Source organism: Protopterus annectens, chromosome 8.part0 (genome assembly GCF_019279795.1).
Source record: "Protopterus annectens isolate FY-2018-M chromosome 8.part0, PAN1.0, whole genome shotgun sequence".
In the NCBI taxonomy this organism is placed as follows: domain Eukaryota; kingdom Metazoa; phylum Chordata; order Ceratodontiformes; family Protopteridae; genus Protopterus; species Protopterus annectens.
Window position 1 is genome coordinate 321,783,419 of NC_056741.1, and position 27,837 is coordinate 321,811,255.

Consider the following 27,837-nt stretch of genomic DNA (forward strand, 5'->3'; position numbering starts at 1 on the left):
TATAACCTGTACAATTCAATTAAAAAACAAGCAAATCTGTTAGGGGAAAAATATAAAAAATAAAAAACATACAATAAGCTGGTTGCGTAAGTGTGCACACCCTTAAACTAATACTTTGTTGAAGCACCTTTTAATTTAATTACAACATTCAGTCTTTCTTGTGTAGGAGTCTATCAGCGTGGCACATCTTGACTTGACAATATTTGTCCACTCTTCCTTGCAAAAGCGCTCCAAATCTTGGAAGCTTGTCCAAGTTATACAAGTTAATTATAAATAATAATAAAAAATTTAAATGCAAAATTATGGAACATTTTAGATAGTAGTGGTTTGAGTGACTCAACAGACTGTAAAAATCAAACTTAGTTACTTAAATAAGTTAGTCAAACTTCTTCAAGTTTATACTGGAAAGTCTTTATGTGGAAATATATACAGAGAATGTTTGTTACTCCCTGTAAAATCTCTACATTTAGTAAAATGAACGATTTTGTCAGTTTGGAGATGTAAAGATGTAAAAGCTGACTGGACACACATGTTTATGGATTGTGAAAAATATAATTTATATTGGGAAGAGACAAGTATGTTTTTAAGGGATTATCGTCTAATAACTGTTCTTTAACTAGATCAATAATAATAATGAATGCTCCACTTCCTGTGTCTGTAAACGCCAAACAACAAAAATATTTTGGAGTTTTTTGGCAGTTGCTAAAAAGTTATAACAAAAAATTGGAAATCATACCAACATTCAAATAATTTTTAAATTTGTCAGCAATACTACGTAAAACTGAAAAGGATGTGATCACAATAAGATCTATAAATCATACTAAAACTTTGGGATAGCCTTGAAATGTTGCTATTGAAATACAAAGACTCAATGTGTTAATTGGATAAGACTACCTTGATGATTCAATATATTCCTAACATTGTATATAACAGTATGTGATGTTGAATTTCTTTCTTTCTGCATATATATTGGAAATTTGCTAAATTTATAACATTTTCTTAAAAAAAGAATTTCAAAAAATATTTACAACTTTAAATGAGTTATTTACATAACAGATTTTAACTGTGTTAATTGCTAAATTTAGGGACAGTATGAATTAGGAAAATCATTATGCTTGCAGCATTTACAATGAGCTGATTTAAGGAACAGGGACTTCAAGTCTAGATATGTTAGAGAGAGACAAAAAGTGTTACCAGAGGTTAGGCTCTAATGTATAGAAACCGTGGTAACTACAGTGAAGTTTATTGCTTACTGTTCACAATGCTAAGACATTAATGGAATGTAATCTAGATACTCTGATACCCTTTTTTTCACTTGTAACTGCCAGATGAAGTAACTTCTTTCAGAAAAGAAACTTCAAAGGAATAGAATAAACAGGTTCAAAATGATGCTTTGTCATCCTTTCTAAATCAAAGTTTAAATCACCACACTAGAAGGACTGCTTTCAAAGCAATACTGAGGTGAAGGACTCCCAAAAGAAGCATCCTAGATAAATACTAAAGGTTTCAGTTCAAGACAAGCTGACAAAGCAGAACACTGACCCTTAAAGGACGTCTCTGAAAGGCCCAAGCAAATTCCCAAAAGAAACATCCTAGATAAATAATGAAGGTTTCAGTTCAGGACAAGCTGACAAAGCAGAACACTGACGCTTAAAGGAAGTCTATGAAAGGCCCAAGCAAGGCACATGACACAGATAATCGAGTATGACAGGAAGCTGCACCTGGAAAGGAACTAAACTCTTTTTGTTGTACTAAAACTAAAACTGTTCCTGTTTGACAATTAAGATTTTATAGTAGAAAGTTTCACAGCTTCTTCTAGGATATTAACTACCTGCAAAGAAAGGAGATCACCATTAAAATGTATACAGGCTAGCACTCAAAGACAGGAAAATGTTGGAATGCTTAAAAAAACATTAACATTCAAATGCCTTGAAAGATTGTCCTGAAGACCCCCTCTAAATCTCTGGTAGCTGAACACTCCATGGATGCAAAAAGCTCCATTTCTGTCATGTGGAACATACATGTTACACAACATAACCACTGCAAACTGAGCATCCACACAAAATTTAGGTGAGCTGACAGATAAACTGGTCTGCCAACACACTTTCACCCAAGAGGTGAATGCCCATCAAATGAAGTTTATGGGACAGTACTAATTCAGACAGCTGCATGGCCTTCCAGAAACAGTGAGTGAGTGTAACCTTATGCCACCATGCCTGATTATTTATTACATTACAGTGTTACAGTAAGGTACTACCTGAAGAATATTTAGAACACATCAGTGTTTAAATCCCTTTACAGCTAGAGTCATGGCCAACATATTTTTTCAAGCTGATGTACAGGTTCATCTGTAACAGAAACCAGATGCTTTGAATTAACCAACCCCTCCGTGGATTTAAATTCATTTTCATCACCTGAGTTAAGCAGGGCAGGCCTAACAAACCAGTCCACTTCACTGACTAAAAAGGAAATCAAAGGGCTCTCCTCATATAAACTGTCCTCTACATGGTCACACAGCTCAAGAATTAATGTAGAAACTTCCTCTAATGAAGTCTATTATTCTGCACCAGGAACAGTCTTCCTAAAAGTATATACTAACAGGCAGCACTGAAATAAAGGCAGTAGGTGCTGTATCATTCCACTTACCAAAAGGAATTTCTCCTGAAAAGAATCCTACACTCCTATGAAACGATCAACAGAATATTGACATTCAAGTGGTTTATTAATAACTGCAGTATGGGTAGAGCTTTGATGACACTAATCTAAGTCAGGATGAATATGGAACCTCCTTGGTTTAAGAGGCAACACACAACTCAAGAAAGACACCAGAAAATGTTCCTGCTTCAGCTACCCCAATCAGAAGAGACCTGCATACCTGTAATGAGGATTCCCCACCTGAAATATGAGAACTATCCTGTGATATGTGAACACTGGAATATGCTGATTTTCATCTTTCATATCTAAAAGGTTCATTCAAGTCTCTCCAGAAAGCATGGGTAGAAGTGCCTGGATGGTTAATATTTTAAATGTTTTTTAATCTGAGTTGTTTGTTAAGGCTAGAAAAATCTAGGGTCATCCCCACCGGTCCTGTTTTTTCTGTACAAAAAAGTGGAGTGATACTCTGAGTCTGCAAGAGTTAATTCTCTCTCCCATTATCTGTACTATCCTGCTCCAAAATGTTTCTCAGATGGGATCTTGTTCTCAATGGAAGAGATATGAATGCCCTTGAAATAGGTGGAACCTGGCTTTGAGGAAAAATTGCATTCTGCAAACTTTCTCCTAGATGCCACTCAACCACTGATCTTTCAAATGCTTGTCTGTTTATCCAGTGCTGTGAATTTTTGACTTGTACTATCAGGATCACTGATATGCAAGGCAGCCGTACAGAACAGTAGGAAGATTCAATGCATCATTTAGGAATGTTGTCTCTGACTATAGAAAAGGTAGAAACCTAAAATAACTTCTGGTTCTTGGGATAACCTCTACCCTACCACCACACTGAATGTACAGGCAATACCCCTGTCACAAATCTTGCTCTAATGATGCTACTCAGTGAAGCATTATGATCAAAATTTTATTTTCTTTACAAAATGAAAACATCTTTGCCCTGCAACACAGGTAGAAGCAATCAGAGAAATACATAAATATCTAAAATCTCCCATTATCTTTCCTTTGAGCCCAACACATGACTGATGACAACTTTTTTCTGGTCCAAAAAGTGCACCAGAAGTCACTGGAAAGTTTTTTAATTATTGAAACCACATTGCAAGGATGAGGCTGTCCTTTAATCCATGTTTTCCTTTTTATTATTAAAGGATTAACACACCAACACTGAATGAAAAGTAGTCAGCATGACAATCAGGCACATAAAGCCATGCAAACTAACTGAGGTTTCCAACAATTTCAACATTTTAAATAAGCACACACTGTGGTTATCTGCCACTAATATGAGCTACAAAACATAATTCTGATAAATATGAGGATAAGCGAGCCAAACTGAACAGATGAATACAGCAATACCACAAACTTAAGTAATAGGAAGGACATCATCTTTTTCAACATACCCTCCCAAGTTTTCAAACTCAAAATCAGTCCCCTAAAATTATTATTTAGAATTAAGATCTGGTGGGACACTACATTTTAAAATAAGATATAAAACTTGGTTTCATTTTCAAAGCAATTTTAGCAAATTTCTGACAGAGGATCAGCACTGATTTGAAAACAGCATCTGCGCCACTGTTTTGCCAACTGCCGCCAGTCTGAAGCAAAATCAAGACAGTTATTTCAGAACCACTTTTTAAAATATTTCCCAAAATTCTTAATATGTTGTTGTTGAGAGAGTCTAATGCTTATATATTTTCCAAGTGTAGGCTACTGTTCTAGGGAGGGAATAATTCTGGAAGCCTAATTTCTTGTCATTATTAACAATCTCTTTATTAGATTATACAGTACCAGAACATGGTTCAGCAAACAAAAAAGTAAAAAGAGGCAAAACAATCAATCCAATAAATACTGCATCCCAGAGGTGAAATGCCCTAATGCCCTCTACCTCCCAAAAGAAATGAGGAGAAAGAAACAACGAAAGCAAGATCCAACACAAACACTCTAAACTGGCTCCAAATGAAAAGCATATATATATATATATATATATATATATATATATATATATATATATGTGTGTGTGTGTGTGTGTATTTATGTATGTTTGTATCTTAGTAATTATTAGGAATTGAAATTTACCTACAGGTTTTTAAATAAGCTGTGGAATTGCTTAACTGGTCAGAAAAACTACAATAAAAAGAAGTTGTGTCTTACCATAACATTCCATCTGTATTGTTGATCCTCGTTCAGTCATTATGCATGGGTATCTACCTCGGAACCGAGCCGGCCATTTTCCAAGCTCGCATCAGCTTCAAACTCTCGAGCTAAACTCTTACCCACAATCCCCCTCTCCCTGTTACCTCAGATTGAGTTTGCAAGTCAAAGAAGGTAGAGGCTACCTCTGGTCAAATAACCTAAGAGAACCGGATGGTGAGATCCACTAGAAACCACAGGAGGGGGAAGGAGGGAGGGTCGTAATGAATGAGGATCAACAATACAGATGGAATGTTATGGTAAGACATAACTTCTTTATCTGATATTGTTAATCCTTGTTCATTCCTTACGCATGGGACAGAGTCCCCAGCTACCTCTATTCCTGGGAGGCTCTCATGGAAGTACATTCATGAGCACCATAGAACCAAAAGATGCTCTTCCCCTGGAGGCCAAGTCCAATTTGTAATTATTGATGAAGGTATAAGGCGTAGCCCAAGTTGCAGCTGCACAGATGTCATGTAAGGAAGCCCTGGCATGGAAGGCGGCAGAAGTTGCCACCAACCTTGTTGAATGAGCTTTCATGGTAGTAGGCAATGAGATATTGCGTTGTGTATAAATGAAGGTCACACAGTCCTTCAACCATCTAGCTAATTTGACCTTAGCAACAGCAGATACTAATCTAGGTCCAGAAAAAGCCAAAAATAACTGGCTGGATTTACAAAAGGGCCTAGTCCTGTTTAACTAAAAATAGATTTGCCTGTGGATATCTAGGGTATGTAGGCAATACTCTCCTCTGTTTGAATGATTGGGAAAGAAAACTGGCAATTCAATGGCTTGACTAATGGACAATTCAGAGATCACTTTAGACAGAAATGATGGATTAGTTCTCAGAGATACTCTATCTCTATGAAAAATCAAGTATCGGCTCTTGATACTTAAAGCTTGAAGCTCAGAAATACGTCTGGCAGAAGTAATGGCGACCAAAAACAAGGTATTCCATGACAAATACTTGAGGTCGCAAGAAGAGGTTGGTTCGAAAGGTGCCATTGTCAGAGCTTGTAGAACTAATGATAAATCCCATGGTTGAATGGGTTCTCTAAAAGGTGGCTTCCATGATTCACACCTTTTATGAAGGTCTTGCACAATTTGTGGGACATAAGAGAGGAATCTTGGACACCTTCATGAAAATTAGAAATTGCAGCCAAATGAACTCTAATGGTAGAGGCCGATAGACCCGATTGAAAAAGGTCGGCCAGATAGTCTAGTATTATCGACACTGGTGCTGAAAAGGAGTCTACTTGTTTATCTTTTCCACTTGCTCAGATAAGTAATTCTAGTGGAAGACTTAAGAGATGCAATGAGAATATCACGTACTGGTAAAGAAAGATCATTCTGCCTGGCAATCAAGGGAATTGGAGTAGCCAAGCCGTGACCTTCAGGCTGTTCAAGTTGGGATGAATCAGGTTCTGTGGATGTGAGATCAACTCCGGGGTTGGATGGAAAATCCATGGTCGATCTGGTAGGTGAGGCCAAAGGAAGGGGAATCAAATCTGTTGAGGCCAATATGGTGCTATGAGGATCACCTTGCTCTTCAACTGACGGGCTTTCTTCAGAAACTGGGGAATGAGGGGAAAGGGTGGAAATGCGTAAAGAAGACCCGAGGGCCAATCGTGGACTAGAGCATCCCTGGGTGACTGTCCCGGAGGGGGAATCAGGGCAAAGTAGTTGCTGCATTTGTAGTTGGTTGGGGATGCAAAGAGGTCGCAGCAAGGATGGCCCCAGTGGTGAAAGATCTCCGCTGCTATCAAGGGATTCAGGGACCACTCGTGAGGTTGAAGAATGCACCTGCTAAGTCTGTCTGCTATCAAGTTGGAACTCCTGGGAATGTGCGTTGCTAGAAGAAAACGGTTGGTAGCCATCACCCACTGCCAAATCCTCATGCCCTGTCGACAAAGGGGGTAAGATTTGGTTCCACCTTGCTTAATGATGTACCAGACCACTGCCATGTTGTCTGATTGAATCACAATTGTCCCAGACAGCAGCAGGGGATGGAATGCTTGCAACACCAGAAGCACCGCCTTCAGCTCTAGAACATTTATATGAAGATGGGCCTCCAGTTCGGACCAAGTGCCTTGGACTGTTTGTCCCTGACATAGCCCCCCCCACCCCATCAGGGAGGCGTCCATGGTCACTGTAGCCTTGGGTTGCTGGGGGAAGAAGGGGAGAGACCATTGTGACAGATTGTGTCATCCACCAATTTAAATCCTGTTTGCATCTGTGGGTTACTCGAATCATGGCTGAAAGAAGATGCTGAAAGGGATACTATTGGGTGAGCAGTAGCCACTGTAGAAGCCTCATGTGAAACCTGGCCAGGGGAACAATGGTGATGGAGGCTGCCATGGAACCCAACAGCTGTAGAACCGAGTGAGCCGTGGATTTCTCTCTTGAAAGGATTGGAATCAGTTGTTGCTTTATCCTTAAAATTCTGTGCTCTGGAATAGCAGCTCTGTAGTTCTTTGTGTCCAGGATAACCCCTATGAATTCTGTCGAATGAGATGGGGTGAGATTGGATTTTTGCCAGTTTATGTTTATGGCTAGCCTTTGAGCAGCGAGGAGAGAGTATGCCAGGGCTTCTTCCAGTAGATGTCTGGTGGGGGCGGAAATGAGTCAGTCGTCTAGGTATGGAAACACCTGGAATCCTTGAAGTCGCAAGTGAGCTGTGACAACTGCCATGCACATTGTGAACACTTTGGGGGCTGTAGAGAGTCCAAAAGGCAGTACTCTGAACTTGTAGTGACTGGCTCCCGCACTGAAGTGCAGAAACTTGATGGCCTGTCCACTTTTATGTGGTAGTACGCATCTTGTAGATCTATCGAGTACATCCAATCGTCTTTTTCCAAAAGCGGGAGGATAGACTGTATTGTGACCATCCAGAATTTTTGTACTCTCACAAACTTGTTCAATACACTGAGATCCAAAATTGGTCTCCAGTCCCCGGTTTTCTTTGGTACCAAAAATAGTAGAGTAGAATCCGGATCCTATCTGGAGGGACTATTTGGATGACTCTCTTTCTTAGCAGCTTTTCTATCTCTAGTGTTGCTTCTTCCCTTTGACTGGGTGGAACGTCGGGAAGGATTTTTGAAAGGGCAGGACAAAGATCGAAGGAGATATGATAACCTCTGGTTATAATCCTTTGTACCCAAGAATCAATGGTGATGGTTAGCCAGGCAGAAGGGTACAAGGAGAAACATCCCCCAACCACCTCCAGAGGAAGGGAGTTGGGCTACTCTTCAGGAGCTTTGGTAGGATTGACCAGGGAAAGAATCCCTGGAACCCTGGTTACGCAGACCCCCTCTGCCCCAAAAGGAGTGTCTTCCCTGCGAGTTTCCCCCTCTGCCTCTAGGGGAGAACTCGGCCTGTGTGTCATGGAAAGGACCCTGAGATTTCTTGAACCATATCTTCCCACTCTTTTGGTTTCAGGAGAAAGCACGTTGAGGGGAAGAATAACGGACACCTATGGCAGAAAGGGTCTTACCATCCTGTTCACATCTGGCCAGTGTGCTTTTAACTTTAGGCCCAAAGAACGAGGAGGCCTCAATGGGAGCGTTAAGAAAGGAAGCCTTAAAGGGTTCCGCGAAATTGCACAAGCACATCCAGGCGTGTCGTCTGAAGACCGCAGCTGAACCCGCTGCTCTAGCTGCTCCTTCTGATGCATGAGATATCAGTCGCATAGAGGAGTTGCATATTGATTCAATGGTGGCCAGCTGAGAGGCCACTTTGTCACGGACCTCATCAGACACGGCACCAGTAAACGTTTCAGAGAGCTCAGAAATCAGATCACTTTGAAGCCTGGTAAAGTGTGCCATATAATTCAGGGACCTGATAGTAAAGGTCACTGATGCAAAGGTATGCTTCCCTATCCTGTCCTGGGCCCGGGACTCTTTGTTAGGCGGATGGACAGTCTGGCTTTCTTCTTTGGCCAGATCCGTTTTTGTTGCGGCCGCCACCACCAAAGCATCCACAGGGAGATCTTTGGACCAATGGGGATCCGAAGCAGGAAGGGACAAAATCTTATCTGGCCTCTGGGGAATAGCTTAGACAGTATCAGGAGCCTTCCAAGCATGCTGCACGATAAGCCGGACAAGCTCATCGGCAGGTGGAGTAACCCAGGAGGTAGGGGGCCAAGCGCGAAAGGCCTGCAGGAACACATATTCCTCAGAGGTCAGATTAAAGGACTGCCAGTCACCTCTCTGTTTCAGGATTTCGAGGATATCACCAAAGGATACCTCAGAGGGTGACTGGAGGGATCCTTCCCCCTCATCAAAATCTGTGTCTTCAGTGAGGGACTCTTCTATGGAGTCCATGTGCTTCCTCTTACATGAACTTTTCCGGTGGACCTCCTCAGCAGGAGAAGCTGGGGAAGACAGCAGAAAGGGGGATTCCTGTGGGAATATGTCCTGAGGTCCTTGCACCCGGTGTCCACTGGGTGCGACTTGTGAAACCAGTGTACCAGAGGAGGATGGAGGCTGGTCCACCTGAAGAGGAATTAATGTCCAGGACAGCGGTCACCCCTTCTGTAAGTGGCTCAGCCTGCCGACCCGGAGTCCATGGATGGCTCTGGAGCAGTAAACTATGCATGTCACAACTGACATCCTGGGTCGTAGCAAAACTTTCCTGCCATTAAGGCAACTGCGGTTCCTTAGTGAGATCCATAAAGGGGACCGCAGAAGGGGGAGACTGTGCTATATCCATGGACTTCAAAGGAAATGAAGGAGGAGAATAAGAAGGGGTCTTTGGAGACAGGTGATCACCTCCCAAGGAAGGATAGTTCCTGAGGGGTGGGATACCTCTGGCCAAGAGCACCTGATCCACAAGATGCAACACATCATGTTCGGAAATGATTCTAGTGGACCTCACGGAGACTGGGGGAGAAACAGGCCTATCCACAAAAGAGGCAAACTCGGTGCCCATCTCACTAGTCTGCACCAAGGACAACGGTGCCAAGAGACTGGACTACGGGTGTCTGCACCGAAGAAGTCATCGGTGCCGAGGTCATGGTCTGCACAGACACAGGGATTGGTGCCAAAATGGTTGTCGGTACCGAAGCTGGAACCAACAAAACTGGAGTCAACAATAAAGGCGTCGGTTCAGAGGACGATGTCGGAACCAATGTGGTCAAGGTCTAATGTCTAATATGAATGAAAACACACACACACACACACACACACACACACACACACACACAAAAACACTGTTCCTAACCTGTTGGTCCACTCATTTTTATCCCACCCCCATGATAGCTGAAGTGCCATAATGGCATACATCTATTGTGCACTGGTGGCTAGTGTATCCTTCCATCCCTTGATACCCATACTCCTGTAGGCACCTTTGTAGCACTTCAATCTCAGTAATCTCTAATAGTCTAGGGTATTCCCTCCATCCCCTGATCCCTATACCACAGTTATGGTATGTAGCTGAACAATGCTAAGGCTGCTTTCATAACCACAATGTTGTGAGGATGATCATGCTGATTTACACAGCTAAGTGAATTTTTGAATTACTCAGCTGTGCAGATGCCGTCCTGAAGCGTATGCCTCCCAAATACCTCACAGGCATTCAACATGGCCATGGAGCCATCCCTGTTGCAGTGCTGCACACCTTCGTGGAACAGGACCACGCTACACTGTGTTAGGGTGCTTGCTGAATCAGGGAAAGATATATGTAAGTCACAGCACCTTAATGAATCCCACGTTTCATACATATAAGTTTGTTGTGAACCAAATGGCTAAAATAAGCAGGCAAATGGCTATGAAAACTTGCTTGTCATATCTACTAGGCTAGGGCCACATCTCCAAACAGCTTGATATTTTCTCAGGAAAATATTGTAAAGACTTCCAACAACAAAATACACTTTGTAGATGATCTTAATAAAGTTGTGTACACAATTTATGAACATAATTTCATGTGTTTCTAAAATTGGAGAAGCACATTTATATGGCAGATACAGTCACTTTTCTAAATATACATTTTTTTTTTTACTTCTGATATAATGCCAACTCAAGACACACTATCCATTCTTGCTTTAAAGAAGTTATTCATACCTATATTAGCATCATTGTCAAAGTTCCTGGCCATTTGGCAACCACTGACACTTTGGGAAGTTACTCTAGATACAGTAAAATTCACACATCCCCTGGCTTTACGGATTGTTGTCACAGCTTTGGTGTGAGTGACTCCTAGCATGCTTTCTCCATTCACCTAAATGTTAAAAAAAGAGAAATTAAAATAAACCATTGTGATGGTTCTGAAAGTTAAAAAACAAATTATAAACCTTGTTGTTCTGCCCTGGACTGAAAAAACAGAAATAAAAATTGAGACACAGGCATAAATATGAGCAAGGCCACTAATCATGGTTATTAAAATAAGGCTATTTTAATTTAATAAGATGAAATTCTAATAATTATACAAGTAGTGTTAGTCTAGTAACATCAAGTCATTAAGGTGATTTTACAGTACCAGTGTATTGAGTAAAGGCAGATTAGAAACACAGAATATCAATCAAAGCAAACTGGTGGTAGTACAAGTAATACATATAAACACCATCTAAGTGCAATTCAATAATTAACAACATTTTAAATTCAGTTCAATGATTAATCTGTTTCAAATTGTCACATTCTATGAAGTTTCTTATTGTTAAATGTACTCCTATCAAGAAGTCCAAATTCTGGAAAAATTACTTATTTTTCCCAGAAAAGCTGAATTACATTGGCTTTTAAAATCTGAATTTATTCAGAAAACGAGTAAACAACTGCAGTCAAGAAAGACATTTCAGAGAGGTACATAATGATTTTATATTTCAAATAAATTAAGCTACTTTTGTACTACTGTAATTTCAGTATAGTATATACTTTTTTTCAAAACGGAATTTTTATGCCTAAAACAAGGATTTCAGTCATCACTGGTCTTTTGAGTTCTACACATCAACACCAATACCACACTCTGCTCAGAATTACACCTGACTAGTATATATAACTCTATAGTCATGGGAGATTGTTTTGTACTGTAACCTTAATTATCCATAATTCTCAATACCTTTGGATAGTTCTGCTCTCAAACTGTGCATCAGCCAACCAGACAAATTCATTATTTGGTAAACATTCTTTATTAGGCTGGCTTGTATCGCTATAAGAGATTCAATGTGATACACATGATGTTCTACTCCTCAGTGATCACTGTTTAGTCTCACCTACTTCAGTGACAAATAGAATAAATCCCCTAGCGTTGGATCAGTCTTAATGACCTGTTCTTTATAAACTAGTAACTTTACACTGCTTCTGTTTAAGCCTACAGGCTTATGCTGGAGAATTATAATGTTCTAGGCCAACAGTAGTGAAAATTACTCTCTTTCTTCACCATTCTTTTTCCAGTCTAGAACAAGCATTTTCCTGGAAAAAATAAACATTCTAAGCACAATCACCTACATGGAATAGTACATACATTTATGAAGCTCCAATTAGAAAAGTAAAAAGTGTGTGCTTCTTACAAGTTCTTAAATAATCTGCCTGCCTAAAATCATTACTATACCATTAGAAATCACTTTAAATAAATAAATAAATAAAACAAAGAGAAGCCTCTCCCTCCTTTATAACCCAAAAGTGTTCTCACATAACATAACCGTAATGGAAGATTACAACATATCACAACTAGTGGTCTTCAACTGAATAACTGCTCTCCCTCCATTATTGCCAACACTTTGGCTCATCATTTTTAAACACACTTCTTGCATCATCCTCTCAACCCACTAAAAATCCAGACCATCCCACAAAATATGACTGATCTGATCCCTCATTTCTCCTTCAAATGAGTTTCTTGTTAGCTTAGGAACATCCTTAACTATAGTCAACCAGTCACTGAGCTCAGGCACCTGCTGGATATGGCATGGGGAAGAGAAGAAAGAAGTAACATACATTTGCCACTTGCCCCTCTTTGGAATCTTTAAAACTGGTAAAATACACCAACCATAACTAGCCAAGGAGTCAACTCAACTAGCAGAAGCTATGTTTACCCAACCAGTGCTACTTCTGTTTCACACCCTTCATGTCTAGCAGGACTTGAAGCTTATAACATTATTCAGTGGTGCTCTAACTATTTCCATACATAAATAACTAAATAATAGAACATGTAAAGTTAAAGTAAAAGTCCAACAATCCACTTCACTCCCTACTGCATGTGGAGTCTCACTGGCATATTTTGTTTGTTTGTTATTATAACCGTCATTCTAAGTTTGTTTTTAAAAAATATGATGCTATATGCACACAACCATCCTTTCTACTACCAAAAACACTGATACTAAACCAAAGTGCTCACTATTAATTTTCAAAAACACAAAATCATGTACTGTGATAAACCAAAACACCTATCCAATGGTATCACTTAACAGGTCCCTCTCTTCAGATATTTAAGTATCCTGAAGGACCTGACTCAAGAATTTCCTAAGTATTTTACCAAAGTTGTAGAAAATGAAAAAAATACTAAAAGCCTGTTAAGAGTACTCTGAACCAATGTGGCAGCATCAGAGATGTTGATAGGACAATTGCCATGCTGGTTAATCCTCTCAATTGGCACCTCAAAAATTGAGGACCAAATAAGAAATAAATAATAGCCTCTAAGGTAAGAGCTATTACATTTTTGAATAACAGCTAGAAACTCCTAACAACAGTTCTTAAAATGTGCATGTACACTGCAAGCACTACAAGCAAATCAGTGAAGCAGCTGCAATTGAGATTCTTCTTCTTTTGGCTTTTCCAAGTTAGGGGTCGCCACAGCAGAACAATGGTAAGCAAAACGATTGGCAGTGGAGTTTTACGGTGTTGAGTTGCCAACTCAGCACACAACCTTCCACAGAAGGCACATGTACATGCTCACACCAAGGGCCAATTTGTTTAAATAACTGCTGATACTGTCACCCAACAACAGCAAATGTGCACCTGAGTAGAAGGAAATAATAAGCACGCATTCGTACAGTGATGATCATGCCCCACCCCAGGCTGCGCTCAGGACAGCTGCTCCTTAACCCTGTTCAAACTACAGCTGTCAGCAAAAATACCGCCTGTATGTTTAGAATGCTTATTCAAACTGTAATGCTCTAAAAAGGTGTGAACAGAAAGGTACAGTGCAGCCTCACAAATCTCAGCAACAAAAAAGTCCTCTAAAAAGGATTCCAAAGGAGAAGCAGCTTGTTAGTTCACTAACTGATTCATATGCAGTCATGACAGAAAATAATGCACTCAGGAAATCAGTCTGCAAATATCTGCTAGAAGCTGGCATATCCAACATACTCAAAGTAAAAGAATCAAATTAATCTAAAATTATGTATGGCTTTGTTCTAGAAACACAATGCCACAACTGCCTATAATGATTCATGGTATATAAAATCTTTCATTATAGCAACCTGGACATGGGTGCGGTGTAACTGGATAGTACGGTTACAGGAAAACTTCACCCTCCACTGCAGTTAACCTTATCCCAGACTTATCATTTAGATGTTATTTACAGCACAAAAACCCTTCAGTACCTTTCATTTGCTTCATTTCCATATTTTCCATGTCAAAGATATATGAAGGTTCTACCATTTTTAACATGTTCCAATCTCAAGTTACTTCGGGCAAAAAATCAACTATTTCAGTCTGTATGACCTTGGCTAGACATATCTTAGCAGCTCTTGATACTTCTTGAGATTATCTTGCTGAGTCCCAACGCCACACGTTAATAACTTCAGTGAACCTGTTTTCCAGGCAGTCAATTTTTGAATGAAGCTATATGAAAAGTATTAATGCTGTTACACCACATAAACAAACTAGTAAGTATTCTCATTTTAAGTCAGTGGAGTGTTGCTTTTATGCACAATTTAAAGACAACAAACATAATCCAGCACCCTGAGTGTGTATAGCAAAAGAACTGATTTATTGTCAACCAAACCGGTTTCAGCAGTTAGCTTTCTTCAGTGGTATGGTCAGAATGATTAGACAGTCCTTATGTATACATAATTCAAATGAAGCATATGACATCATTTCCTGTTTAAATAATATTTAAATAATTCATTAATCTAATACATGACCAGAGAATAAAAATAAAATAGAACAGTGGAAAAAGAAATATAATCTACAATAAACCATCATAATGAGAAACCCACAAATATTCCAAAATTATATTGTTGATAACATATTAAATAATAATGATAAATATATCAGACCAGTGAAAATTATTGCAAAATGAAATTTAAAACTAAAAAAGTTTGTAACCATAGTAGAAAATGGTAACAAGTAATTTATAACTTATCATTGAGGCCCGGTGGAAACAAACCACCCAATTTGATTATCCATTTAGTTTCCTTGCTGTTTAACAGTTTATGCCATCCAGTTTTGAATGCTCTGTGACCAACAATCTTATCAATACAAATGAAAGAGAACTCAGCTGTCTTGTGTACAACAGTATGTTTGTACAAATCGTTGGTAGTCCTGGCATTTCTAATGTCACCTAAATGCTCAGAAATACGAATACGCAGCTGTCTAGAAGTTTGACCAATATAAAATGCCCGACATGTACATGTGGCCAAATAGATCACCCAGTCCGTGCTGCAATTGGCAAAATGATTGATGTTAAATATCCTGCCTGTATTCTTGCTAGTAAATTCCTTTGTTGTAAATATATATTTACAAAAAGAGCAGTGACCACAAGGATGACAACCAATCAATCTATCTCCTGACATAGTAATCTGGGTCATGCAGACTTCCTGAGATGTGATTCTTTTGTAATGTGAGAAATGTGATCCTAAAGGTTTGCCTTTACGATAAGAGTAAAGACATCTCTCATCTAACCACTTACCAAGATGTGTATTTGTTTGCAGTATATTCCAATGATGACTAATAATGTCTTGTAATTGGTAAGTGTTCCTGCCAAAAGTGGTTACTAGTCTAAGTAGCTGCCCTGAGGACTGAGCCGTCCTGTCTTTATAGCCCAATAAATATCCCTCGATAAATTGTTGGTCATACTAGCTGCAGATTGGACATCCATTTTGTTATACCCGCGCTGTATGAATCTGTTCGAAAGGTCATTCTGACATTGCTGAAGGTCTACATGAGATGAACATATTCTCTTAATTCTGATAAATTGAGATTTCAGAATATTTCTTATAATGTGTTTAGGGTGGAGGCTAGAGGCATGTAGAAGGCTGTTATATTGTGGATATTTACTGTGCACAGTGGTACGAAGAGTATTATCCACTTCCTTGCTCAGGTGGACATGCAAAAAATCAATTTGGTGTGTGCATAGCTTACTGTGAAACTAACACCCCATTTATTGCTATTCAAATATTCCACAAATTCCATAAGATATTCAATTCCCCTTTCCAAACCAACCAACAGTCGTCCAGGTACCGTCTCCAAATATCCATTTCAGGCAAATATAAATTGTGTGTTTCATTATATATAATCTGGTCTTCCACATATCCCATGAAGAGATATGCATAGATATGTGCAAAGGAGGCACCCATCGCTGTGCCCTGAATTTGCCAGTAGCATTGATCTTGAAAACAGAACACGTTCTTAGTTAGAACGTGTTCAGCCATACAGATGAGTAAAGTATTAAATCCTGGACTGTAGAGGTTGGTCTTAAGTAGCCAATATTCCAATGCCAATAGACCTGCCCAATGTGGTATACTGGTATATAATGATGTTACATCTAGTGTACACATGATCCAATCGGCTTCCAGTTGTGATTCAAAGACAATCTGCAGGAATTCAGTAGTGTCCTGTAGTCTAGCCCGTACATGTGACAACAGAGGCTTCAAATATTGAGTCAGGAAGACTGACAAAGGTTCTGTCAATGATCCAATGCCTGAAACAATAGGTCTACCAGGAGGTGTAGAGAGGGATTTATGAATTTTGGGCAAGAGATACAAGTATTGTTTAACTGGATCCTGAACACTGAGATGAAATTTCATTTTGATACTGATAATGCTCTCCTCAACAGCAAGCTGTAAAAAGTTGTCTATCTCCTGTTTGAATTTAGGTGTTGGGTCAATGGGCATATGTAGATAATGCTGAGTATTTGACACTTGTATTTTACATTCAGCCCAGTAATAACTGGAATTCATAACCACAATGGCCCCACCCTTATCAGCAGGAAGAATAGAGATATCTGTATTTTTTCTAAGATTGGTAAGTGCCTGTTGTTCCTGAGCATTTAAATTATTTCTGATAGTGTTTCCTGTACCCAACTGGTGGTGTAGATCTTTTAGAACAGCATTCTGGAATATGGCTATGTGTTTGTCCATTGGAGGACAAAACTTGGAAGGTAAGAATCGAAATTCAGTGGATCTTTGAGTTAAATCCTGTTGATCAAAAAAAAATGTTTAAATTCAGTCTTCTACAAAAATCCATAACATCTGATGCAAATGTGCTTTCATCAACAAAGAAACCAGGAATAAAACCTAGACCTTTATTCAGCAAAAGCTCTTCCATGGGTGTTAATACATATTCAGAAATGTTATGCACATTAGAACAGTCTATGTTTATTTCACTAATGACTGAAACAATTCCTCTAGTGTTCTTATGCTTCCGTCCCCCCCTGTGTCTGTGCCTAAAGGGTGATCAGCACTACGTAACCTTTTTGGAGTGAGAGAATCTGACATATTAGTGGATTCAGTATCAGTATTAGATGATTCTTCCCCCGAACTCCTGTTGGGTGATGTACCTCTTTTAAGTATTGATCTGGGCCGCTTTTGTCGTGTGTGTGTAAAGTTTTTGGTACCCTCTGCAAATCTTACCCCTTTGTATAATTCAAAGGGTTTTCCCCTCCTATAATCCTCTATATCTCTAGTAAATTTCTTTAATTTCTTTTCTTTGACAGTTTTTTCAGAGGCTGAAAGATCCTTAGATAACTTGCTAAGTGACTCTTGAAAGCTTGGTTGATTTTCATATAACTTTAATTTTTTACACATTTCTTGCACATCACAAATATTGGTTTGAATGGTCCTGTCATAAAATGAGGACAAAATGTTGACAAACATCATGGCCGAATCCTGTTGTGCAACATTCCACTCCTTGATTAATAGGTCATCCGGTTGACCAACCAAAGGCTGTAATTTAGTTCTAAGACCCCTCGGGGCTATATTCTGATGTTGGTATGCCTTAAATAATCTGGAGTGCCAGATGTTAGAACGTAATGTTTTAATTTTTTTACCAAACTGAGTAAATAACATACTACAATCGTCAACTGGATCAGACGTACCACTTACAGCAGATATATTATTCGAATCAATCCCAAATATATGAATGTCATCTTTATCTGCGTATAGTCCATGTACCATATCATTAAGATCCATGACAATAGATTGTACGTATGTAAAGACCAAATGTGATGTGTTAATGTCAGATTGGTATTGATACAAAAATAATCAATTGTTATACAACCGAACCAACCTCCAAAAAAAAGACTCAAAGAAAATAGTTCTGATTAATCCAATATTAATACTGGGTAATGAGATGCAGAGAGACCAAATAATAATATATAACCAAGTGGTAAAATCCAAATGGTTGCACACTATGATCAATACTGGGGCAGAAAATACTTTATCAATATGTAAATGCCTTTATGATAAAGTAGCAAGGACTAGAATATGACACTTAACCATGGTTTCATGCCAAAGATATTAAAAAAAACCTGATCTACTGAAAATGTGCTTCAAATGGACATATGCCTGTTGAGAATCAAACCATAATCTGTCCTGCAATTATGTGATAGAAATAAACAAGCAAATGCTATTATTTTGATGTACTCAACTAACTTTCAAAAGATGTTAAACATGTAACCAGAGATAAAGGCTAGATATCTCCTATGCCTGATGAGAATCAAACAGTGATCTGTCTTACAATAATGTGATAAAAATCACCAAGCAAACGCTATTATTTTGGTATACTCAACTGACTTTCAAAAGAAGCTGAACATGTAACCAACAATATGAGCTAAATATCACCAAATAGTATGGTGTTACATAATGTACATATATGTTTTATCCAATATATTTATCTTGGCTTTGTTAACATATTATAGCTAAGGGTCAGGTTGATTAACCATTGCAGGCCATTGTTTGGATAAGTCTTCTCAAATTATCTGCTATTGTTTAGACGGACACAGTACAACTATATAAAAAGCCTGTATAACATGTTAAACATCTCTTTTTGGATAAGACATATATATACATTACGTAACACCATACTATTTGGTGATATTTAGCTCATATCTTTGGTTACATGTTCAGCTTCTTTTGAAAGTCAGTTGAGTATACCAAAACAATAGCGTTTGCTTGGTGATTTTTATCACATTATTGTAAGACAGATCACTGTTTGATTCTCATCAGGCATAGGAGATATCTAGCCTTTATCTCTGGTTACATGTTTAACATCTTTTGAAAGTCAGTTGAGTACATCAAAATAACAGTATCAAAATAACAGCATTTGCTTGTTTATTTCTATCACATAATTGCAGGACAGATTATGGTTTGATTCTCAACAGGCATATGTCCATTTGAAGCACATTTTCAGTAGATCAGGTTTTTTAATATCTTTGGCATAAAACTATGGTTAAGTGTCATATTCTAGTCCTTGCTGCTTTATCATAAAGGCATTTACATATTGATAAAGAATTTTCTGCCCCAGTATTGATCATAGTGTGCAACCATTTGGATTTTACCACTTGGTTATATATTATTATTTGGTCTCTCTGCATCTCATTACCCAGTATTAATATTGGATTAATCAGAACTATTTTCTTTGAGTCTTTTTTTGGAGGTTGGTTCGTTTGTATATAAGTAAGTATATGTGATGTCTGTTTTCATTCTTCCTCATTGATGGGTTTTGGATCTGACCCGGATGCTTTTTCCAGACTTAGGCTCCAAGTCTCAAGCTCCTCCCTCTTCCCATAATGCACCACACCTTCTCTAATTCCCCAGATTGAGTTTGCTGCTCTACACCTCAACAGGTTATAGTAATAGTACAGAAAATAGAAAAAACTGAGGCTCACACCCAAAATCTAATGGTTCTGAATTTCCTCCAAGAACTTCTCACAAGCCCAGGGGATGGCTGGAAGGAGCATGAGGAAGAATGAAAATGGACAACACAGATACTTAGTTATGGTAAGTACATAACTTTTAAATGTGTTGTTGTCCTTTTCATTCTTCCTCACTGATGGGTCAGAGTCCTCAGCTACATAACTTCTGGCTGGCCCTCAAGGATGGATGTGCTGGAGCACAGTTGAGCCAAAGGATGCCTTGCGCCTATAAACAATATGGAATTTATAATGAGACACAAAGGTGTGAGTCTTAGACCAAGTGGCTGCAGCACAAATCTCATCAATCGAGGCCCTGGAAAATAGTGCAGATAATGTAGTCATAGATTTGGCAGAATGAGCGTTGGGTAGTCGAGGTAAAGGAAAAGATTTTTGTGAATAAATGAAGGAAATGCAATACGTAATCCATTTGGATAAAGTAATCTTTGAAAGTGCCTGACCAGAATGGTTTGCTGAGAAAGATACAAATAGCTGATCAGATTTCCTACACTACTTTATCCTGTAGCGATAAAAATGTTACTGCCTGTGAAGATTCAAAATATATTCTCCTTTGCTTGAAAAACCGAGGGAAAAACTGGGAGCTGAACTGACTGGTTAATGTTCAATTCCGTGGCTACCTTAGGCATAAAGGAGGGGTTTTTGTTCTTAATGATACCCTATCTTTATGAAAAATTATGTAAGGAGGTTTCACTGGCAAAGCCTGAGGTGCTGATACTCTTTTAGCAGAAGTAACAGCTACTAGCAAAATTGTTTTCCAGGAAATAAACTTCATGTTGCAACTATCCTCTGGTTCAAAGGGTTTCTGGATAAGGCCTTGCAGTACTAATGTGAGATCCCAAGGAGGAGAAGGGTCTTTAACTGGAACCAAAGAAGAAAAATGCCCTTCAAGAAAGCCTTGCATAACCTGGAAGTAAAAAGCAAGGAAAATCCCTTTCCAGCATGAAAATTTGATATGGCAGCCAGTTGAAGCTTAATGATAGAGAAACTAACTCCTTCTTGAAAAAGATTACTAAGAAAAAGGAGAATAGCTGAAGTGGGAGCCGAGAAAGGTCGATATTCTCTTTATAGGCTGAAGCAGAAAATCTCTTCCACTTACTGTTGTAGACCCTTTTAGTGGAAGCCCTCTGCCAGGCCAGGATTATATCATGGATAGAAGTGGCGAGGCTGGACTTTCTTACAGTTACTGGAAGTGGAGAAACCATGTGGGCAGCCTTAGGATGTGGAGACTGGAGGCTTGGATGTCTGACGGATGGGATATGATATCCTGTCTGGGATTCAATATTCAAGGAAGATACTTCAGATGAGACCAAAGAAAGGGGAACCCTACTTGACAATGCCAGAAAGAGGCAATGAAGATTATTGAGCTCTTCAATTTGCTGACTTTCTGTAGAAATTTTGGGATAATTGGAGGGTAAGCATAAAGGAGATGCGAGGACCAATCGTGCACTAGAGCATTCCTCCGTGACTTCCCCTTCTGGGGGATCACAGCAAAATACTTGTTGCACTTGAAGTTCTGGGGAGAGGCAAAAAGGCTGCAACAAGGTTGGCCCCAACAACTGAAAATCTTGCTTGCTATTGACTGATTAAGGGACCACTTGTGAGGAGTCAGAATAGATCTGCTGAGTCTGTCTGCTAGGACGTTGGTTTTCCCTGGAATGTGCATTGCATCTAGAAAGCAGACTGAAGTCAGCTCCTATTCTCAAGCTCTCGTGGCCTTCCTGCACAATGAGTATGAACAGGTTCCTCCTTGTTTGTTGATGTACCACACTGCTGACATGTTGTCTGTATGGACTGCAATCACTGTGAGAGGAACAATGTCCTGAAAGGTTTGCAACATTAGAAGGACTGCTCTCACCTCTAGAATACTAATAAGCAGACTGGTCTCAATGGATAACCACATGGCTTGGACCACCTTTTCTCTGTAATGCCCTCCACCCACACTGAGAAACATATGTGGTCAGTGGCTATCAGGGCAGGGAGAGAAAAGGTCTGCCTATAAACAGGTCATCTTATTGTATCCACCACTGTAGATGATTCCTGCAGATCAAAGACAGTTTTATGGGAACTGAAAGTGCTTGGTAGAGAATGGACCATTGAACTGCTATTGTCCAATGAAGTACTCTCAAGAGCCTCACTAATGGAAGAAGAACGATTGCAGCTGCCATAGAACCCAGACCCCGATTTATTAATTTTGCTGGTGGAGAAGATATATCTAATAAGTCCTGGATCTGTTGTCTTAGAGATATTACATGATGCCTTGTCCGGGAAGGCACTTGTGCAGTTGTGTTCAACTGTGTCCCTATGAATTCTAGGTTTTGCACAGGAATCAAGTTTGATTTTGCCAGATTATTCATGATACCCAGATGTCTGAAGATCTTTACTAGACAGTTTCTGGACTGCAGAAGTTGATGCCTTGTTGGTGCAGTGAGGAGCCAATTGTCTAGACAGGGAAACATCTGTAATCCTTTTAGCCTCAGGTGAGCCACTATCACTGCTAAGCATATGATAACCACCCAGGGGGTTTGATGAGTCCAAAGGGCAGTACTGCACTGAACTGGTAGTGACTGGCTCTCAGCCAAAAGTGCAAGTGTCTTCTGCAGCATCTGTCTATTTTGATATGATAGTACACATCCTGAAAATCCACCAAGCACATACAGCCGTCCTTAAGCAGAAATGGCAGAATGGACTGAACCATAACCATTTGGAAATTTGACTTCCTGACAAACTAATTCAGATTGCTGAGGTCTAATATAAGTCTCAGATCCCCTGCTTTCTTTGGCACTAAAAAGAAGCAAAAATAAGTTCCAAATCCTCTTAGTTTGGTTGGGACCTCTTGGATGACTCTTTTTTGTAGATGTTTTTGGACTTCTTGAATAGCGTCCTCCCTCTGACTGGTTGGTACATCGGGAAGTTTCCTTGTGGGACCTGGAGGAAGAAGGGAAAAGGGAATGTAATAGCATATGGATATAATGTTCAGCTCCCAGGTGTTATGTCTGTCCAAGCATCTAGGTTGCAAGAACAGATGACTCCCGACTGCCTCCAGAGTAAATACTTGGGCAGCACTTCAGGAGTGCTGATAGGGTCTGTCTGGAAAGGGCTCCCTGAAAACATGATTTTGCAGACCCCCTGTGCCTCTAGGATGGCATCTGCCATTAAAACCTCCTCTTCTGTCTCTGGAAGAGTTGTCCCCGCACAGGTCCTGGTAAGATCCTTGAGACTTTCTGAACAAAATTTTCTTCCCTCCTCACTGATTCCTTGAGAAGGTCCTCTGACAGACAGAAAACATGATCCCCATGGTAGACAAGGTCTTCCCTTCTTGCTCAGTGCAGGTTAGCGTGTCTTTCACCGAAGGTCCAAACAAACAGGAACTATCAAAGGAGACATTTATGAATGATGCCTAGAAGGGCTCTGCAAAGTCACAAAGCCACATCCAAGCCTGTCACCTAATGTATATGCCTGCACCGGCTGCTCAAGAGGTACCTTCTGCCGTGTGCAAAATCAACCTCATCGAGGAATTTGCAAGGGAGGAAAGAGTAGCCAGTTGGGAAGAAACCTTCTTCAAGTCCTCCTCTGACATGGTCTCTGTAAGAGAGTCTGTTAACTCCTTAACCAGATCTCTCTGCAAATGGATGAACTGCGCCAAACATTTTAATGGCCTCAGAGTGAAAGTAGCTGAGGTGTAATCAAGCTTTCCATGTCTGTCCATTGCCCTAGACTCCTTGTTTGGTGGATGGACAGTGGAGCTTTGTTTGGCTAGTTCCTTCTTCATGGCTGCTGCAACAATAGCATCTACCAGAACACCTTTGCTCCAATGTGGATAATTGAAAGGTGGGCTGAGAATCCTATATGGGGATAGGCTTGACTGTGTCCAGTTCTTTCCAAACCCAGCAGGAGACTAAACCTATCAGGGCATCTGCTAGGGAAGACAGCCAGGACATGGATGGGCCTGTTCCGAAAGCCTCCAGGAACATCAATTCCTCAGAAGAAGGAGGTTGGGAAGACCTGTTACCTTTTCTTCTTAAGGAGTTTCAAGATGTCCCCAAAAGAGACATTGTCAAGTGGTGATCGGGGGGGGGGGCCTTCTCCCTTATCGAAGTTGGTATCCTACATGAGAGACTCCATACGGGAGCCTATGTGCCTCCTTTTACACTTCTTCTAAGGGACCTCCTCTGTGGTGTGTTCAGAAGAAGTATCAGAGGAAGGAGCGACTCCTGGGGGGAAGTGGTCTAGAGGTTCCTTGGGGAAGGTTGACCTATAGCAAGCATGATGAGGTCAGTGCTCAGATCCGATGAAGGGTGCGGCAGACCCCGAGAGTAAGGAAATGCTTCTGTAATTATGGAAAAAGCCCTTTCTGCATTCCAGATGTCTGAAGGACCCATGGAAACCCTCTCCCTCTCCCATGGAGCTGAAGTTACTGAAGGCGAGACAGTAGAGCCGGCCACATATCCAATTCCTCCAGACAGAACTGGACCTAACTGTCAAGGGCTGAAGCCCCGAGAGGAAGTGACAGAGGCGATAAAGTCAGAGCCAAAAGCAACCCCCCAGAGTTGGCATTGACATCTTGGATCTGGGACCCACTCTGATCCGACAAGAAGGGAGCAAGACTGGTCAGGGATGTAGTCAGAGTGGAGGAAGGGAGCTTCCTCAGATCCAGTCTCAACTCTTTTGAAAAACCAGGGTCCTGGGTTGCTGAAACCGAGGGATGCATTAGAAAAGGAGTCTGTAAAATAGGATATGGAGCATTCATAGATCCTAGATGCGACAGAGATGGCAGGACTTCCCATCTGGAACTGCACCCTAAGGAACTTCTGCATCATCCTGTCCATATCGACCTCAATGAGACTTCGGGAAGACCTGAAGGAGGAAGCATGCCTTGATTCTGTTGGCATCTGAAAGACTTTTGCAAGAAGGGCTGGAGAGACTGGTTCTATTTGGAAGGGTGGTAAACAAGTATTAACAGCAGAATCCGAAGGTTTCAGATCCATAGATGATGTCCATGGAGTAGGAGAACTTGTAACAAGGATTAGTTCCTGGTCCAAGCCCCTAGGATCCAAGACAAGTTTTGATTCTCATGGAGCCAAAGCAATATGATCCAAAGAAGGATTTTTGACACTAGGATCCACAGCCGAAGGATGTGAGGATTCTTTAGGATCCGATGCTTTTGTGTTCACACTCGAATCCAAGGTAGTCAAATCCGAGGGCCTGGATTTTTTCTGGCGTGGCTCCAAAGACTCCCTTGAAGAAGCAGAAAGGGATCTTTTGGAGCCAGCATGCAGAGAGGGGGTTTGAACCCCTGAAGAAGACACAGGTGAAATGATTTTGATATTTTATTTCACTGGTTGGCCAAGACCCGGGCGTTAAAGGCCACACACATAGCAGTCAGTGTCCAAATGCTCTAGTCCTAAGCTATACACACACTTCCTATAGGCATCTGAATTTGGGATCTTATGCCCACAATAACTGCATCATTTAAATCCTGTAGGTTTCCTGGCCATTGCTAAAGGCTAAAAACCTAATAGAAGAAACATCACAAAAACAACAACCACAATAACAACAACAATAATAGCAAAAAGTACAACCAGAGAACAACTCTAAAATACTATAAGGATTTTTTTTTTTAAATAGGGAAAGGAGTGCAAATGGCATGAAAGGAAGGGAGAGAAGAATCTAAAGGTCCCTAACGCCCTCAAGATCTAACGATAGCTAGGGGAGGAAACACAGAAAAAAAAATATATGTATATATATATATATATATATATATATATATATATATATATATATATGAAAAACTGATCTCCGATAACTAACAGTCCTGAGACTCCAGAATGACGTCAGTATGCAAAGTGCAGCAAACAAGATCTGGGGAGTTAGAGCAGGTGTGATGCATTATGGGAAGATGGAGGAACCTTTGACTCAGAGCCTAAATCTGGAAAAATGACAGAGTCAGATCTGATGCTGGATCCAAGACCCATCAGTGAGGAAGAATGAAAAGGACAGCATTAGATCAATTTTTAAGGATTACAGGTTTAATTAATTCAGAAAATCCTGCTGCTTTAGCTCCCCTGCTTTACATATTGTTTAAATGTACAGATCAGCCTGCATTTAGCATAAATCACGGTCATTCAGTGAAAAGAAAAAAAAAGAAAAGAGACAGCTTCTTAATGCTGTGAAGTCAGTGGTTCACAGGCTATATTTAAATGAGGAATTTTTTTCTTTGTATATGATGAATCATATAAAGTGGACATAAACTACACTGAGAAAGGAAGAGTAGTTCTATGAAAAACAGAATGATGTTAATATGGCAAGCTCTATGATAGCCATCTTGAGGTAAAAAAAGATTAATATATAGTGCAAAAGAATTACAACAATTCTGATACATTAACTGAATATCAAGATATATGGACAACATTATTTTTGGAATTTTAGTGTACAGCTATCCTTTAAGAACAACATCCAGCATAATTAGTGACATAAAGGAGGGATTAGCAGAGAGTGGCACACTCTTTTTATGAAAATCTGCATAAGCCTCTGAGCCATAAGTGCTTAAAGTTAAGAAACGTTCAGGCAAAAGCAACAGCTACAACTACCAACAATATTGCCTTCCATGCTAGCTCTGACTATATTGGTTCAAAAGAATGGTTAGCATGAGATTCCTAAACAATACTGAAGAGTCACAACTTAAAATAACTTAAACTGTAGATAGTAAGAAAAGTGAACCATCATATGGTAAATGTATGCAAAGAGCCAAACAGCAAACCTTCATTGAAGAATAAACCAGATCCAAGCTAACAAAATACAGTAAAACTGTATAAAACAGTGGCAATTTAATCTGTGAATGCTGGACACCCTTAGACTGTCAACAGAAGCAAAATCTCTTCCATTAGAGAAAGAGGACTTTCTAGTGGCATTGGCCCTATTCAATATATTAACCATTCCTTGGAGAAGTTTGAGCTATAAAGAATTAGCAACACAGTTTCCATGTTATAATGCAAAAGAAATGCAAGTCTGGATGCAACTTACCTTTTCTGCTGAGATAGGTGAGCCTCCCTGAGCAGTTAACAAAAATACTGAAAAACATGTTTATAAAATCTGAAAGTAGCAAAGCTATATGAATACACTCATCATAACAGCAGATAGTTTAGATAAGATAAGACTCCTTTATTGTCATTGCCCAAGTATAACAAAATTTGTAGCAAGCCTCCTAAGGTGGATTCACGTATAATGAACATGAATAAATACAAGAATACAATACAATACAATGCGAAACAATACAATATAATGCGATGCAATGCAGTAAACAACTAGGTTATTGCACTTGGGTATATAGCACATGAAAGGAATAAAGTAAGGTGCACAGGAATGTAAACATATACCTTATAGGCAAATGGCTATTATCTGTACTAAGTGTGAGTATTTAGCATTGTTCAAGTCACGTATGGCTCTGGGATAGAAACTGTTCTTAAGTCTGTTTGTTCGAGATGGAATGGACCTGAACCATTTGCCAGAAGGCAGCAGCTCAAAAGGTGATGACCAGGGTGAGAAGGGTCTTTCAAGATGTTGGCTGAGCTGCTGAAATAGTGAGAGCTGAAGAGTTCCTCCAATGAGGGCAGTGATTAGCAAATATTTTCAGGGCAGAGTTAATGATCCTTTGAAGGGCCTTCCTGTCTGCCACCAAGCTGTTGGCATACCATCTGGAAATGCAGTATGTCAGCACAGTTTCAATAAAACAGGGTTAAGAAAACACCAGCAGCTTCTCCTGCAGGTTGTTTTTCTTAAGGATCCTCAGGAAATGGAGTCTCGGCCATGCCTTCTTGACTACCTCAGTGGTATTTATGGACCAAGAGAGATATTCTGCCACATGTACACCTAGAAACCTAAAGGCAGAAACCCTTTCCA

The 27,837-nt window shown here is 39.8% G+C and overlaps 1 protein-coding gene across 2 annotated transcripts in view; it reads right to left on the reverse strand.

Moving 5' to 3' along the window:
- PTPN13 (protein tyrosine phosphatase non-receptor type 13) overlaps nt 1-27,837 on the reverse strand; it is a 1,949,788-nt gene that overhangs the window by 307,589 nt on the left and 1,614,362 nt on the right. For both annotated transcript variants that reach the window (XM_044079819.1, XM_044079818.1), the window contains one exon: nt 10,917-11,073. In XM_044079819.1, the coding sequence (XP_043935754.1) occupies nt 10,917-11,073 (157 nt within the window). The remainder of the gene's footprint in view (nt 1-10,916; nt 11,074-27,837) is intronic.